Source organism: Lacerta agilis, chromosome 7, assembly GCF_009819535.1.
Source record: "Lacerta agilis isolate rLacAgi1 chromosome 7, rLacAgi1.pri, whole genome shotgun sequence".
Lineage (NCBI taxonomy): Eukaryota > Metazoa > Chordata > Lepidosauria > Squamata > Lacertidae > Lacerta > Lacerta agilis.
This window is the reverse complement of record NC_046318.1, coordinates 86,503,456-86,516,221: the sequence shown is the minus strand read 5'-3', so window position 1 is coordinate 86,516,221 and position 12,766 is coordinate 86,503,456. Positions and strand designations below refer to the sequence as shown.

Genomic DNA, 12,766 nt, shown 5'->3' with positions numbered 1-12,766 from the left:
AGCCTATAATATTTTTAAAGTGAAACACAAGCTTTTGGGAGTGTAGCTGATCATGCCACCTGCATATCTGAAATGCCCTCTTCCACCACTAAAGCATAGCAGCTCCTCCTTGGCATCTGGCCACCTGGGAAAAAGAGGGATATTCATTCCACACATAGTAAGCAAGTTCCGCTGCGCTCAGGCTCTTGGGCAAGTTACATGTCTCTGAGTCACACCACTTTGCCTTCTGTGAAATGGGCTTTGATAACTGGTTCATCACAGCAGCAAATGCCGCTAGCTTTTCCCACTGGGACCTCTGGTCTTGCTTACCACCAGCTGCTGCCACGTCTGCTGCCTGGCCAGGCCCATAAAGCATTCAGTGCCACTGTCTGAACTGGGAGCCAATGCAGCTCCTTTTTAAAGACTGCCAGCAGGGAAGTCATGGAGCCCCCAAAGGCTCAGGGCGGAGAGAGTTTTCACGGCAGCAGTCATGTCAGAAACTACTGGATCCTGCCCACCTCCCCCTTCCTCTCACCCGCCTGCGTCCTTTTCCCACAGCCCCCTTCGTGATCTCTCACCTGCTGTGCCGCCCGGATCATCCTGCGTGCTTCCTCCTTGATGCTGGGGTTGTCTGGGGGTGGGGGCTGCACCAGAGTGGTCACCTCTGTCCCTCGAAACCCAAAGACCATGGGCCAGCCCAGGTCCAGCTCTGGAACGGCCAGGTCAGAGTTCATGGGCCAGTAAGTGCCAGAGGAGCCATCCATGTCTGTGTCGTGGGGGCCGGAGTCTGTGCTGCCACCCGCACCCTCCTGATGGGCATACTGGGGCTTCTGGATGTGCTGGGTGATGTGCTCCACCTCCGAGGGGCAGAGGAAGTCCGGGGCGCCCTCCTCAGCCAGGAAGCGGTGGTAGTTCTCCTCCCCATCCTCGGCCAGTGTGTCCAGAGCGAGGCGGTAGTACTCCTTGTAGTGGGGCGGGAGGTAGTTGGGGTCCAGGGGGTTGTCGCCCTGCGAAGAGCTCTGAGACCGGCGAGCCATGGCGACAGATGGGGGCACTGCGGAGGGAAGAGGCAGCCGTGTCACAGCAGAACAGGCCGAGGGCGACTCACAAATTGTGCCACCGCCCCCTCCCTCTGGCCTGAACGCTGGGGGGAACTAAGCACCCCTCTTGACAGTATTATCAGCCCCCCAGCCCAAGGCTCCAGTACACATGGGAATGTAGGACAAGAGGAGCCTCCCGTTGTTCCCAGTGGGAAGGAAACAGTTTGGTTTAAAAAGCAGCCCAAGAGCAAAGGGTGGAGAAGGGCGAGGTCACGTCCTCTGCTCTTTCGCTCCGTCTGCAGGAGCCCAGCAAAGTGCTGGATGTCACACATGAACCACATTTTGCCCCCACTCCAAAGCCTTAGGGTGGGATCCTAAGAGCAGGAAGAAGAATTCTGAAATGGGTCCTTATCTGCTTTCTAGGTAACTATAATTTTGGCATAATTCCATGAGCCAGATATTTTACTCACAGAAAGGATGACCCTACTATTTCTAAACATTTTTTGCAAAACTCAACAGGGAGTGCATCTGGCCACAACTACGTCCCCGTTCAGCTCCCTGGCAATTCATTTATGCTATTTTAAAGATCTGTATGCCAGTTTTCTTCATAAAATAAATCAAAGAGGCTTATAAAAGCTATGAAGTACATAAATGCACCTTATCCATACAATACACAGAGTTCCAAATTACTAAAATCATTTTCATTCAAAAGTACCAAGAGTAAAATAAAAATATTCAGTATCAATCAATCAATAACAATTTATTCGACCGTCAGTCAGAACACAACCATCCATACAAATTTTAAAACCTGAGACAACTCAGAGGGGTTTACACTAGAACATACACTAAAAGTAAATTATACATAAAAACCCATATCGATACCATCGATTTTGACCTTACGCTGTTTAAGGGCCAAAAAAAGAAATTTGGCCACCTCAAAAGTTGTGGTGCCAGTAAAATTATTCAGCAAAAACGAAACCTGACATTCTCCATCTACCAGGCTAAGGTGGCCTAAGAGTGGAGCTATCAGTTTCTGTCTAAGGGCAACATAAAATGGGCAGGTCAGGAGAATGTGTTCGGTTGATTCAACCTTTCCCGAGGCATATTCAGTATAAAATGGGGATACAGCTTGATGGGAGCATTGCAGGAAGTTGGACTGGATGACCCCAGGGGTCCCTTCCAACTCTAATGTTCTATGATTTTATTATTCTATCCTGGATGGTGTGGAGAAAGAGGATGACGGAGATCACGTCTCCCTCCCTCTCCTAATCCAGCACCCGGCAGGATCACCCATGACGGAACCTCCCAGCAGGGGGGAGGCAGCTTCCTCTAATGTAGCCAGCCCAGGAAGGGCAGAGGGGCAGGCCCAGGTCTCACCGGACACAGGGGCTCTTCCTGACCATCGTGCATATAAGCAAAACCACACAAAGCCAGAATGGTCCTCCATGGGAGGTAGAAGAAGCTCTGCAATTGAACTTGCGTCAAGCATGGATATTAAGGAATTAATTTTAGGTCTTGAAAATATTAGATATGAAAAAAGATGTGAATGACAGTGCAAAAATAATTGATGAGCAACTTGATAGAATGGGAAGTAAAATTGATCAAAATACCAAAATTATTGTGGAACTATCAAGTGGGATGAACGATTTGGTAACAATAAATGTGGAATTAACAAAAACAGTCCAATACCTTAAATGCCAATCCCAAAATCTAGAAGAGGCAGCTAAGAGGATGCAGAATGAGAGTAAGGAAGTGAAAAGGGAGTGTGACAAGATAAAAAAAGAGACCGCAGAACTGAAATGCAGGAAGCGGCACTGGATGCAACAGCGACATTACAGATGCAAAGGAGAGAGAGCATTTTAAGATTCAGAGGTGTCCCAGAGGAGCAGATTGAGGAGAAAATTAAGAAAGAGTTGGCCAAGTGGTTAGATTTGGATGAACAGGTGACGTCTCAAGGTATAGAAAAAATACTCAGAATTAGATCAAGTGTAGCCAGAGCTAATAAGTGGCCTGGTGACTGCCTAGTGTCCTTTACATCAATTGACATCAGAGACAAAGTGCTGCAAATGAATAGATGAAAGAGACATTATCATTCTTAAGGAAATCCCTGTTAGGCTTCTGAAAAAACAAAGAGACAGCTACAAACTTCTTGCCAAAGCCCTAAAGGCAAACTCTATAGTTTACAGGTGGGAGTTCCCAGAGGGTATCTCCTCCTTTTTTAAAGGAAAGAGACAAAGGTATATGACGGTGGAAGACACCAACAAACTGGAGGAAGTATTGGAAGGAAATGGGAGGGGGAAAGCTAGTGAGAGGAGTGGACAACACGGACCCGACAACGGCAACGAAAGGAGTGATTTAAGCATCACTTGAGGGTGTTAATAAGTTGTTTATATTTGTATTATATTTGTATCCAGTTAGAACTGGATATGGAGCAACTGATTGGTTCAAAATTGGGAAAGGAGTACGACAAGGCTGTATATTGTCTCCCTGCTTATTTAACTTATATGCAGAATTCATCATGCGAAAGGCTGGACTGGATTAATCCCAAACCGGAATTAAGATTGCCGGAAAAAATATCAACAACCTCAGATATGCTGATGATACTACCTTGATGGCAGAAAGTGAGGAGGAATTAAAGAACCTTTTAATGAGGGTGAAAGAGGAGAGCGCAAAATATGGTCTGAAGCTCAACATCAAAAAAACTAAGATCATGGCCACTGGTCCCATCACCTCCTGGCAAATAGAAGGGGAAGAAATGGAGGCAGTGAGAGATTTCAATTTCTTGGGTTCCATGATCACTGCAGATGGTGACAGCAGTCACGAAATTAGAAGACGCCTGCTTCTTGGGAGAAAAGCAATGACAAACCTAGACAGCATCTTAAAAAGCAAAGACATCACCTTGCCGACAAAGGTCCGTATAGTTAAAGCTATGGTTTTCCCAGTAGTAATGTACGGAAGTGAGAGCTGGACCATAAAGAAGGCTGATCGCCAAAGAATTGATGCTTTTGAATTATGGTGCTGGAGGAGACTCTTGAGAGTCCCATGGACTGCAAGAAGATCAAACCTATCCATTCTCAAAGAAATCAGCCCTGCGTGTTCACTAGAAGGACAGATCCTGACATTGAGGCTCCAGTACTTTGGCCACCTCATGAGAAGAGAAGATTCCCTAGAAAAGACCCTGATGTTGGGAAAGATGGAGGGCACAAGGAGAAGGGGACGACAGAGGATGAGATGGTTGGACAGTGTTCTTGAAGCTACTAACATGAGTTTGGCCAAACTGCGAGAGGCAGTGAAGGATAGGTGTGCCTGGCGGGCTCTGGTCCATGGGGTCACGAAGAGTCGGACACGACTGAACGACTGAAAAACAACAATTTGTATTATAAGTTGTTTATATTTGTTTTTATTTCTGCGAAATGAAGATACATTAAAGTATGAACTTAAAAGATTGTCACCTGGAATGTAAATGGACTTAATGATAAAGCCAAGAAAAACAGAGTAGAACATATCCTAACTAAACAAAAATGGGACGTAGTATGTCTGCAAGACACATGTTGTGAGAAAACATAAAAGAGTGTTGTCCAATAAGAGACTAGGATCAGACTTCGTGTCATCAGATGAATTAAAGAAAAAAGAGGCATAGTTATTTATGTAAAACCACAACTTGAGCCAAAGTTACTATATAAGGATGCAGAAGGAAGAATAGTTATGTTAGAAATATTGGCTCAAGGTGAGAAAGTAATAGTCATAGAAATCTATGCCCCCAACAAGAAAAAAGCCAAATTTTACCAATTCCTAGAGGAAAAGACAACGGAGTATCTAGGAGAGAAGATCATCTTTCTAGGTGATCTAAATGAGGTCACCTCACCAGAGTTAGATAGGACAGCAACGAAAACAGAGAGCAAACAATCAGAGCTGCCACATCCATTATTTTGATTGGTAGAAATCTTAAATATAAACGATTTATGGAGAACTAAGTACCCCACCAGAAAATAATTTACACATTTTTCTGAAGCCAACAACTCTGCCAGTCAAATTGATGCTATTTGGGTCTTGAAGGAACTGTTACTAAGAATCATAGAATCATAGAATCATAGAGTTGGAAGAGACCACAAGGGCCATCCAGTCCTACCCCCTGCCAAGCAGGAAACACCATCAAAGCATTCCTGTCAGCAAAGCTGAAATTCAACTGAGGACCATCCAGACCACAATCTAGTATTGGTATGGTTGAAAAAAGACGAGAGGACAGTAAAGAGATGGAGATTAAACGAAGGTTTGTTAAACGAAAAAACAGTTCTGCAAAAAGCCAAGAAAACCTTAAGAGTTTTTTGACCTCAAATCAGGGGGACTGACATTAAGACTGTATGGGATGCAAGCAAAGCCATCCTAAGTGGGTTCTTCATACAATAGAACACAATCCAAAAGAAAATCACAAAGAAGAAAAAGATGAAAATGGGAAGAAATTGGGAAAAATGAAAAATAATTCTTTAATAACCCGGACAGTGAATTAATCAAACAAAATATTAAAATGCTCCAGACACAATTCTCAATGATTATTAACCAAGAAAATCAAGTTGCTAAAACATGGAAGCATTAAGTTTGCAAATAAACCTGGCAAACTATTAGCTTGGCAACTTAAAAAAAAACAGAATTAAAGGATCATAAACAAAATGATAATTTCCTATCATTTTTAAATAAATTGAATTTTAGTTTTGCCTGTAAAATTTCTACTACAAGCTGTAAAATGTATGTGATGTATATGTTTATGTTTTTGTGATTTTAACCAATAAAGAATTTATTTATTTAAAAAAAAAAAAGATTTGCTGACATACTTTTGGAAAGACTGAGAACGATTCTTAAATATATCATTCCCGAAGACCAGGCCGGCTTTCTCCCTGGATGTCAGATGCAAAATACCGTCAAAAGTGTTATCAATGTGTTGGAATACTTAGAAATCAAAATTGACAAACCAGCAATATTAATGCTGGTCGACACAAAGAAAGCCTTTGATAATATCTTGTGGAGATTCATGAAAAGAATGGTGCAACTAATTGAGTTGGGTGAACAGTTTTGTAAAGGAATTGAGGCTATATACTCTGATCAACAGGCCAAGATTATTAACAATGGCAACATTACAGAAGACTCTGTAATAAGAAAAAGGACAAGGCAAAGGTGTCTGCTATCCCTGTTAATATTCATTCTGGTAATGGAAGTGCTGAATAAAAAAATAAGGGAAGACCAAAACAAAAAAGGAATAACATTAGGAGAGAAAGCATATAAACTAAAGGTGTTTGCCAATGACCTTATTATAATGACAGAGAACCCAAAAGAAAGTTTATTAAATATATTAGAAATAATCCTGAATTTTGGGCAGGTAGTAGGGTTCAAATTAAACAATTCTAAAACAAAGCTCTTGGTCAAGAATCAAACTAAACAGGAAAGAGATGATCTAGAACAGGCATAGCCCATAACTTTGGGGTAAAATTGTAAAAAAAGCTCAATAACTTCAATCTGAAAAAAGCTCAACAGCTTTGGTTGTTCACTTCATCAAATCTGGCCCTCTTTGAAAAAAGTCTGGGCACCCCTGATCTAGAAAATGTCTCGAACTTGGACTTCCGGCGGCTGGCGCCATTATGGATGGTCGTGGGTTGCTTCGGCTGCGAAGCACCCATTTCATCCCGGGGGTCAGGAGCCCTGCAGCCGCATAGCGGGGCTCTGGTTGGGGCGCGGGAAGAGCGTCCCGTGCCCTGGGCTCCCCGGCGGTGCCCGTTGTGCTCCGAACCCTTCCCCCGCTCCCCCTGTAAAGGGGGAGTGGGGGTGAAGGGACTACGGAGCCGGGCTTTAGGGGACATGCCCCAACCGGGATGTTTACATGCGGCGGCAAAGTCCGTGATGAGCGTCTCTGTTCTACCTGTCATTAAGGAGTTGCTAAGAAACCAGAAGCTGTGAGTAATTGACTGACTCTTTGTATTCCGGGAAAGCTCTGGGATTAAGAAGAAAGGCAGCCCGCCTCTCTCCCTTCGGGTGGTGAAAGAAATTAACTCTTTAAGTGACTGCTGCTACAACAATCAATTGAAAGTATTTGGAATTTGAAAGCTGACTCTGTTGAGATCTCCTTTTGGGGGTTAACTGAGGAAAAAATATCTCCTTTTGAAGTTTTGGTCTTTATACTCTGGCATCGGAAGAAATGGCGGCGACTTGGACTTGCGTAGGAAAAAATTGAGACAAAGAAAGGAAAAGACAGGAAACGTAACTTGATACCCACCTCCCCCCGAAGATGTTGGACTTTGCGCTTATGTTGGCACTGAAGGATTGGGAGGATGAGGAAAAGCTTACTGTCTTTCAATTGGAACTGCTTGATCGAAAACTAAGAGCCTTGAGTGGGATTATAAATGGAAAGAATTTGTTTTCCACAGAGGAGGCTTTTCGAAAGTTTTATTCAATGGAAACAGACTTTTGCAAAGAGTTGGAAGATGTGTTGAAAGGATGGTTTGAGATGGCTGAGCAAATCCGAGTGAAACAGGGGCCGATTTCAGGGGGTGGCAGCAGCCCTGGAACGGAAAGATTTTTAATATCCAGACTCCGAGGTGGCAGTTCGGGGTCGAGGGACATAGAATTAAGATTTCTACAAGAAGAAGAAGTATGGTACAAAGGCTCGGAGAAACTCAGAATGGAGAGGATGAACATCTTGGAGCTCGATGCAGGGTTTGTTGTGGGTGCAACCTGGATCTGTGGACATTCAGAAGAATATTATAGGAGATCCGGTTCTGGTGAAAGACAGGAGAAGATAATGGACAGAAGGGGAGTGGGTTGAACCAATTAATGTATAATATAGATGGTCTGCCATGGAACCGAAATCGGAGTGTGAAGTCTGTTAATTATAAGTCTATTTTAAATAAGTAAGGAGATATTGAATTTAAGTTAAAAGCAGCACGATAAATGATAGAAGAAACAAGTTTAGCTGTAAGAATATTTGGTTAAGTTTTAGGTTATAATGCAAAGATTAAGACAAAGGTGTTTTTTCTTTTTTAAGTAAAGTTAATCTTTATAGAGAAAAGTTGTTAAGGAAATAGTGTATTGTTTTAAAACCGAAGGTGTACAGGCGGGGGAAGTCAAACGTCAAGATTTGGAACTAGAATTTTTTTTTTTTTAGTAAGGTATACAGATAAGAAGAAGAATCCTGACATTATGTGTATTTGTATTTGTTTTGATATTTGTAGGTGTGGGGGTTGGGTTTGTGTTATATTGTGAAAATGTCAATAAATTCTGTTAAAAAAAAAATAGAAAATGTCTCGAACTTGAAGATCTGCAAAAAGGCAAAATATTTGGGAATATGGATCTTGACGAAAAATATTAACCTATTTCAAGATAACTACATTAAGACCTGGATGGAGATCAAATCTAGAAATATGGAGCAGATTAAATTTATCTTTCTGGGGGAGAATATCCACTATTAAAATGAATGTTTTACCAAAAATGCTTTTCTTATTTAAGACAATTCCTGTGATCAGGGGAACAGGCTGCATCAAAGACTGGCAACGAGACATCTCAAGATATATCTGGCGGGGGGGGGGGAACCAAGGATTAAACACAAATTATTAATTGTTCTTAAAGAAAGAGGATTTTCCCTGCCAGATTTGAAATTCTACTATAAGGCAGCCTGTCTCTCCTGGATCAGGGAATGGTGTATATTACAAAACACAGACCTTCTAGATCTGGAAGGGCATGACAACAGTTATGGCTGGCATGCCTACTTAGGCTACAATAAGATCATGATACACACAAAAAATTTAAACCACATTATAAGGAAGCCCCTATATATGGTTTGGGCAAAGTACAAAGGTCTGCTCAAACCTAAAACCCCATGGTGGATATTGCCCCAGAAGCACTGGCAGTGAAGAAAAAAAATATGAAAGGGAATTGGCCAACATATAAAGTATTGTTAAAAGAGGAAGAAAATCAGTTGAAATTTTTAAAAAATTGAAGAAATCAGGGCACACCTGTCAGGTTGGTTACAATATCACCAACTTCATGAGATATTTAAACTCAACAAAAGAAATGGCTTTGAGATGGAACCCTCCAGATTGGAAAAAGAACTGAAACTCTCTCCAAAATGTAACTTTCTTCCCAGTCAAGGAGGAGGAGGTAAAATCAGTAATGGTTAAATGGGCTCAAGACTTTAGTCACAACATCCCTATGGATGCCTGGGAAAAACTATGGAAGGTAGACACTGCCTCCCGCAGTTTGGCCAAACTCATGCTAGTTGCTTCAAGAACACTGTCCAACCATCTCATCCTCTGTTGTCCCCTTCTCCTTGTGCCCTCCATCTTTCCCAACATCAGGGTCTTTTCCAGGGAGTCTTCTCTTCTCATGAGGTGGCCAAAGTACTGGAGCCTCAACTTCAGGATCTGTCCTTCCAGTGAACACTCAGGGCTGATTTCTTTAAGGATGGATAAGTTTGATCTTTTTGCAGTCCATGGGACTCTCAAGAGTCTCCTCCAGCACCAAAATTCAAAAGCATCAATTCTTCGGCGATCAGTCTTCTTTATGGTCCAGCTCTCACTTCCATACATTACTACTGGGAAAACCATAGCTTTAACTATACGGACCTTTGTCGGCAAGGTGATGTCTTGGAAATCTTAGAGGTAATTAAACAAGGGGGAAATGGGAAAGCCCCAGGGCTGGAAGACATTCCAATAAAATACTATAAGAAATTAAGCCAACAATTAGTCTCCCCATTAAAGGAGGTAATGAACCACATAATGGAAAAAGGACAGATTCCTAAAACATGGGTAGAGGCATACATTACGTTAATCCCAAAGCAGGGATCAGATCTCACAAGTGTTAAAAATTATAGGCCAATATCCCTGTTAAACAATGATTACAAATTGTTCACAAGTATCTTGGCCCAAAGATTTAAAAAGATCATGATTCTACAAATACACACAGATCAAGCAGGATTCTTGCCAGGGCACCATCTAAGAGATAACATGCGGAACATGGTGAATATAACTGAGTATTTGGGGATTAAAATAAACAAGCTGCATTAATCTTCATCGACGCAGAAAAAGCGATTGATAACCTGTCATGGGTCTTCATGAAAAGAAATTTGGAAACAAGGGGCTTGGGTACTAAATTTATGAGAAGCATTGATGCGATATATAAAGATCAAAAAGCAAAATTAATTATAAACAATGATTTAACAGAAAATTTCCAAATTACTAAGGACACAAGACAGGGGTGCCCATTGTCCCCCCTGTTGTTTATATCAACATTAGAAGTTTTGTTACAAAAAATAAGAAAAACAGATAAAATCATTGGAATAAAACTTGGAACAAAAGAATACAAGGTGAAGGCTTTCGCCGATATTGTTATAACAATTCAGGAACCGCAAACAACAATTGGGGAGATGTTAAAAGTTATTGAAGAATTTGGCTCACTGGCAGGTTTATAAATAAACAAAAACAAGACAAAAATGATGGTTAAAAATCTTAATACAGAACAAGTGGACCATATACAAAGGGAATCAGGGATATCAGTGGTGAATAAAATAAAATATTTGGGTATTTGGCTATCTCCGAAAAATTCCAATTTATTTAAGGATAACTATGAAACAACATGGAAAGAAGTTAAAAGAAGTCTCAAAACATGGAGTACATTGAATTTGTCCTTCTGGGGAAGGATCGCAGCCATTAAAATGAGTATTTTGCCCAAAATACTTTTTTTATTCCAAAATATTCCTATTATAACAGGCCAAAGATACATTATAGAATGGCAGAGAGTAATTTCAAGGTTCATGTGGCAGGGGAAGAAGCCCCGAATAAAATTCAAACTTCTAATGGATAAAAGAGAAAGAGGCGGCTTCTCATTACCCGACTTTAAAATATACTATGAAGCGGTGTGTATAGAATGGCTAGGAGAATGGTTTAGATTGAATAATACGGATATATTGGACTTGGAGGGAGTAGAAAGTAGATATGGGTGGCATGCCTCCCTCTGGTACAATAAAGTCAAGGTCCACAGAGATTTTCTAAGCCATACCATAACAACAGCATTGTATGAGATATGGAATAGATATAAAGATTGGTTTGAAAGAAAAAAACCCACGATGGCTGTCGCCTCAAGAAGCACAAACAGTTAAAAAATTAAACATGGAAAGTAAATGGTTAACTTATAGAGATCTACTGTCAGATGAAAATAACACAATTAAAACCAGGCCATATGAAGAAATAAAGGATAAAGTATCAGGGTAGATGGAATATCATCAACCGAATAGTATATTTGTAAAAGATAAAAAAAATGAAGGGGTTTGACCAGGAAAGATCAATAGAGAGAACATTGTTATGGAATAATACGAAAAAACTATCAAAAATTTATGATTTTCTACTTGAATGGAACACAAAAGATGAGGAGATCAAGAGTGTCATGGTAAAATGGGCAATGGACATAGGCTATAACATCGAGTATGAAAAATGGCTGAAATTATGGAATACCAGAATAAAATTTACAGCATGCACATCGCTGAAGGAGAATATATATAAAATGATGTATAGGTGGCACCTCACTCCTACCAAACTGGCAAAAATGTATAGAATGGGCAATAAAAACTGTTGGAAATGTGGGGTGAAAGAAGGTAACTTCTTTCACATGTGGTGGACATGTGATAAAGTAAAGATCTATTGGGAAAATATCTATAATGAATTAAAGAAAATCTTTAGCTAATACGTTACTGGGCTTTATCGATTTGAAGTGCGCCTTTGATTCAATCCCTAGAGGGTTATTATGGGACAAACTGAAAGCTACTGGGATGGAACCTCGGCTACTCTTTCTGATTAAAAAGCTGCATACTAACAATATAGGTCAGGTGAAGTTCTCTGTTGAAGATCATCTATCTACTAGTTTCACAACCACTAAAGGGGTCAAACAAGGCTGTATCCTTGCCCCACATCTATTTAATCTATTCTTAAATGATATGAATCAACAATTACTTGCTGTAAACGTCCACCCTCCTAGGTTAGATGCTAAAGCAACTCCCACCCTTTTGTATGCGGATTATACTGCCCTCCTCTCCTACACCAGAGTTGGGCTACAAAGATACCTAAGAGCATTCTCTAATTACTGTCAAGTGAACCACCTAACAATTAACTATTCTAAGTCAAAGATTCTGGTTTTTTTCTAAAAGTTGGCGTCCATCCAATTGGTTCATTGGAACCCAAAAAAATCAAACAAGTAAAATGTTACAAATACTTAGGAGTCACTTTTCATTATACCGGGTAATTTAAAATGGGTGACCCATCACAACAGAACAATTAATTTAGCTAAATGCTCAGTTGCACAAATCAAACGTTTCTATTTCCTTGGCGGTAACCAATTTGTGCCTGCAGCAATTAGTGCCTATAAAGCAAAATCAGCCTCTCAGCTCCTATATGGGATACCCCTATGGATAACCAACTTTAATAACAAAGTTGAGGGAGTCCAAGCATCCTTCTTTCGGCAAATTCTAGGAGTTCCAAAATGTGCTACATATTTGGCTATCTGCGCAGAATTGGGCCAGCACCTTCTTGAAACAAGAGGTTGGATCATCACTTTTAAATACTGGTTGAAAATCCATTTTAACACAGAACCAGAAAGCTTACTATCCTGCCTACTAAAAGATAAACATAACTTTATTTGGTTCTCTCTCTTTTTTCATTATTCATCTTTATTGTTTAAAAACACACAAAATAAACATATACATCGCAGATATCCAC

The 12,766-nt window shown here is 40.8% G+C and overlaps 1 protein-coding gene across 1 annotated transcript in view; it reads right to left on the bottom strand.

Moving 5' to 3' along the window:
- FAM83H (family with sequence similarity 83 member H) overlaps positions 1 to 12,766 on the bottom strand; it is a 32,769-nt gene that overhangs the window by 11,566 nt on the left and 8,437 nt on the right. The window contains exon 2 of the mRNA XM_033156083.1: positions 558 to 1,033. Coding sequence (XP_033011974.1) covers positions 558 to 1,016 — 459 coding nt within the window. The 5' untranslated portion in view covers positions 1,017 to 1,033. The remainder of the gene's footprint in view (positions 1 to 557; positions 1,034 to 12,766) is intronic.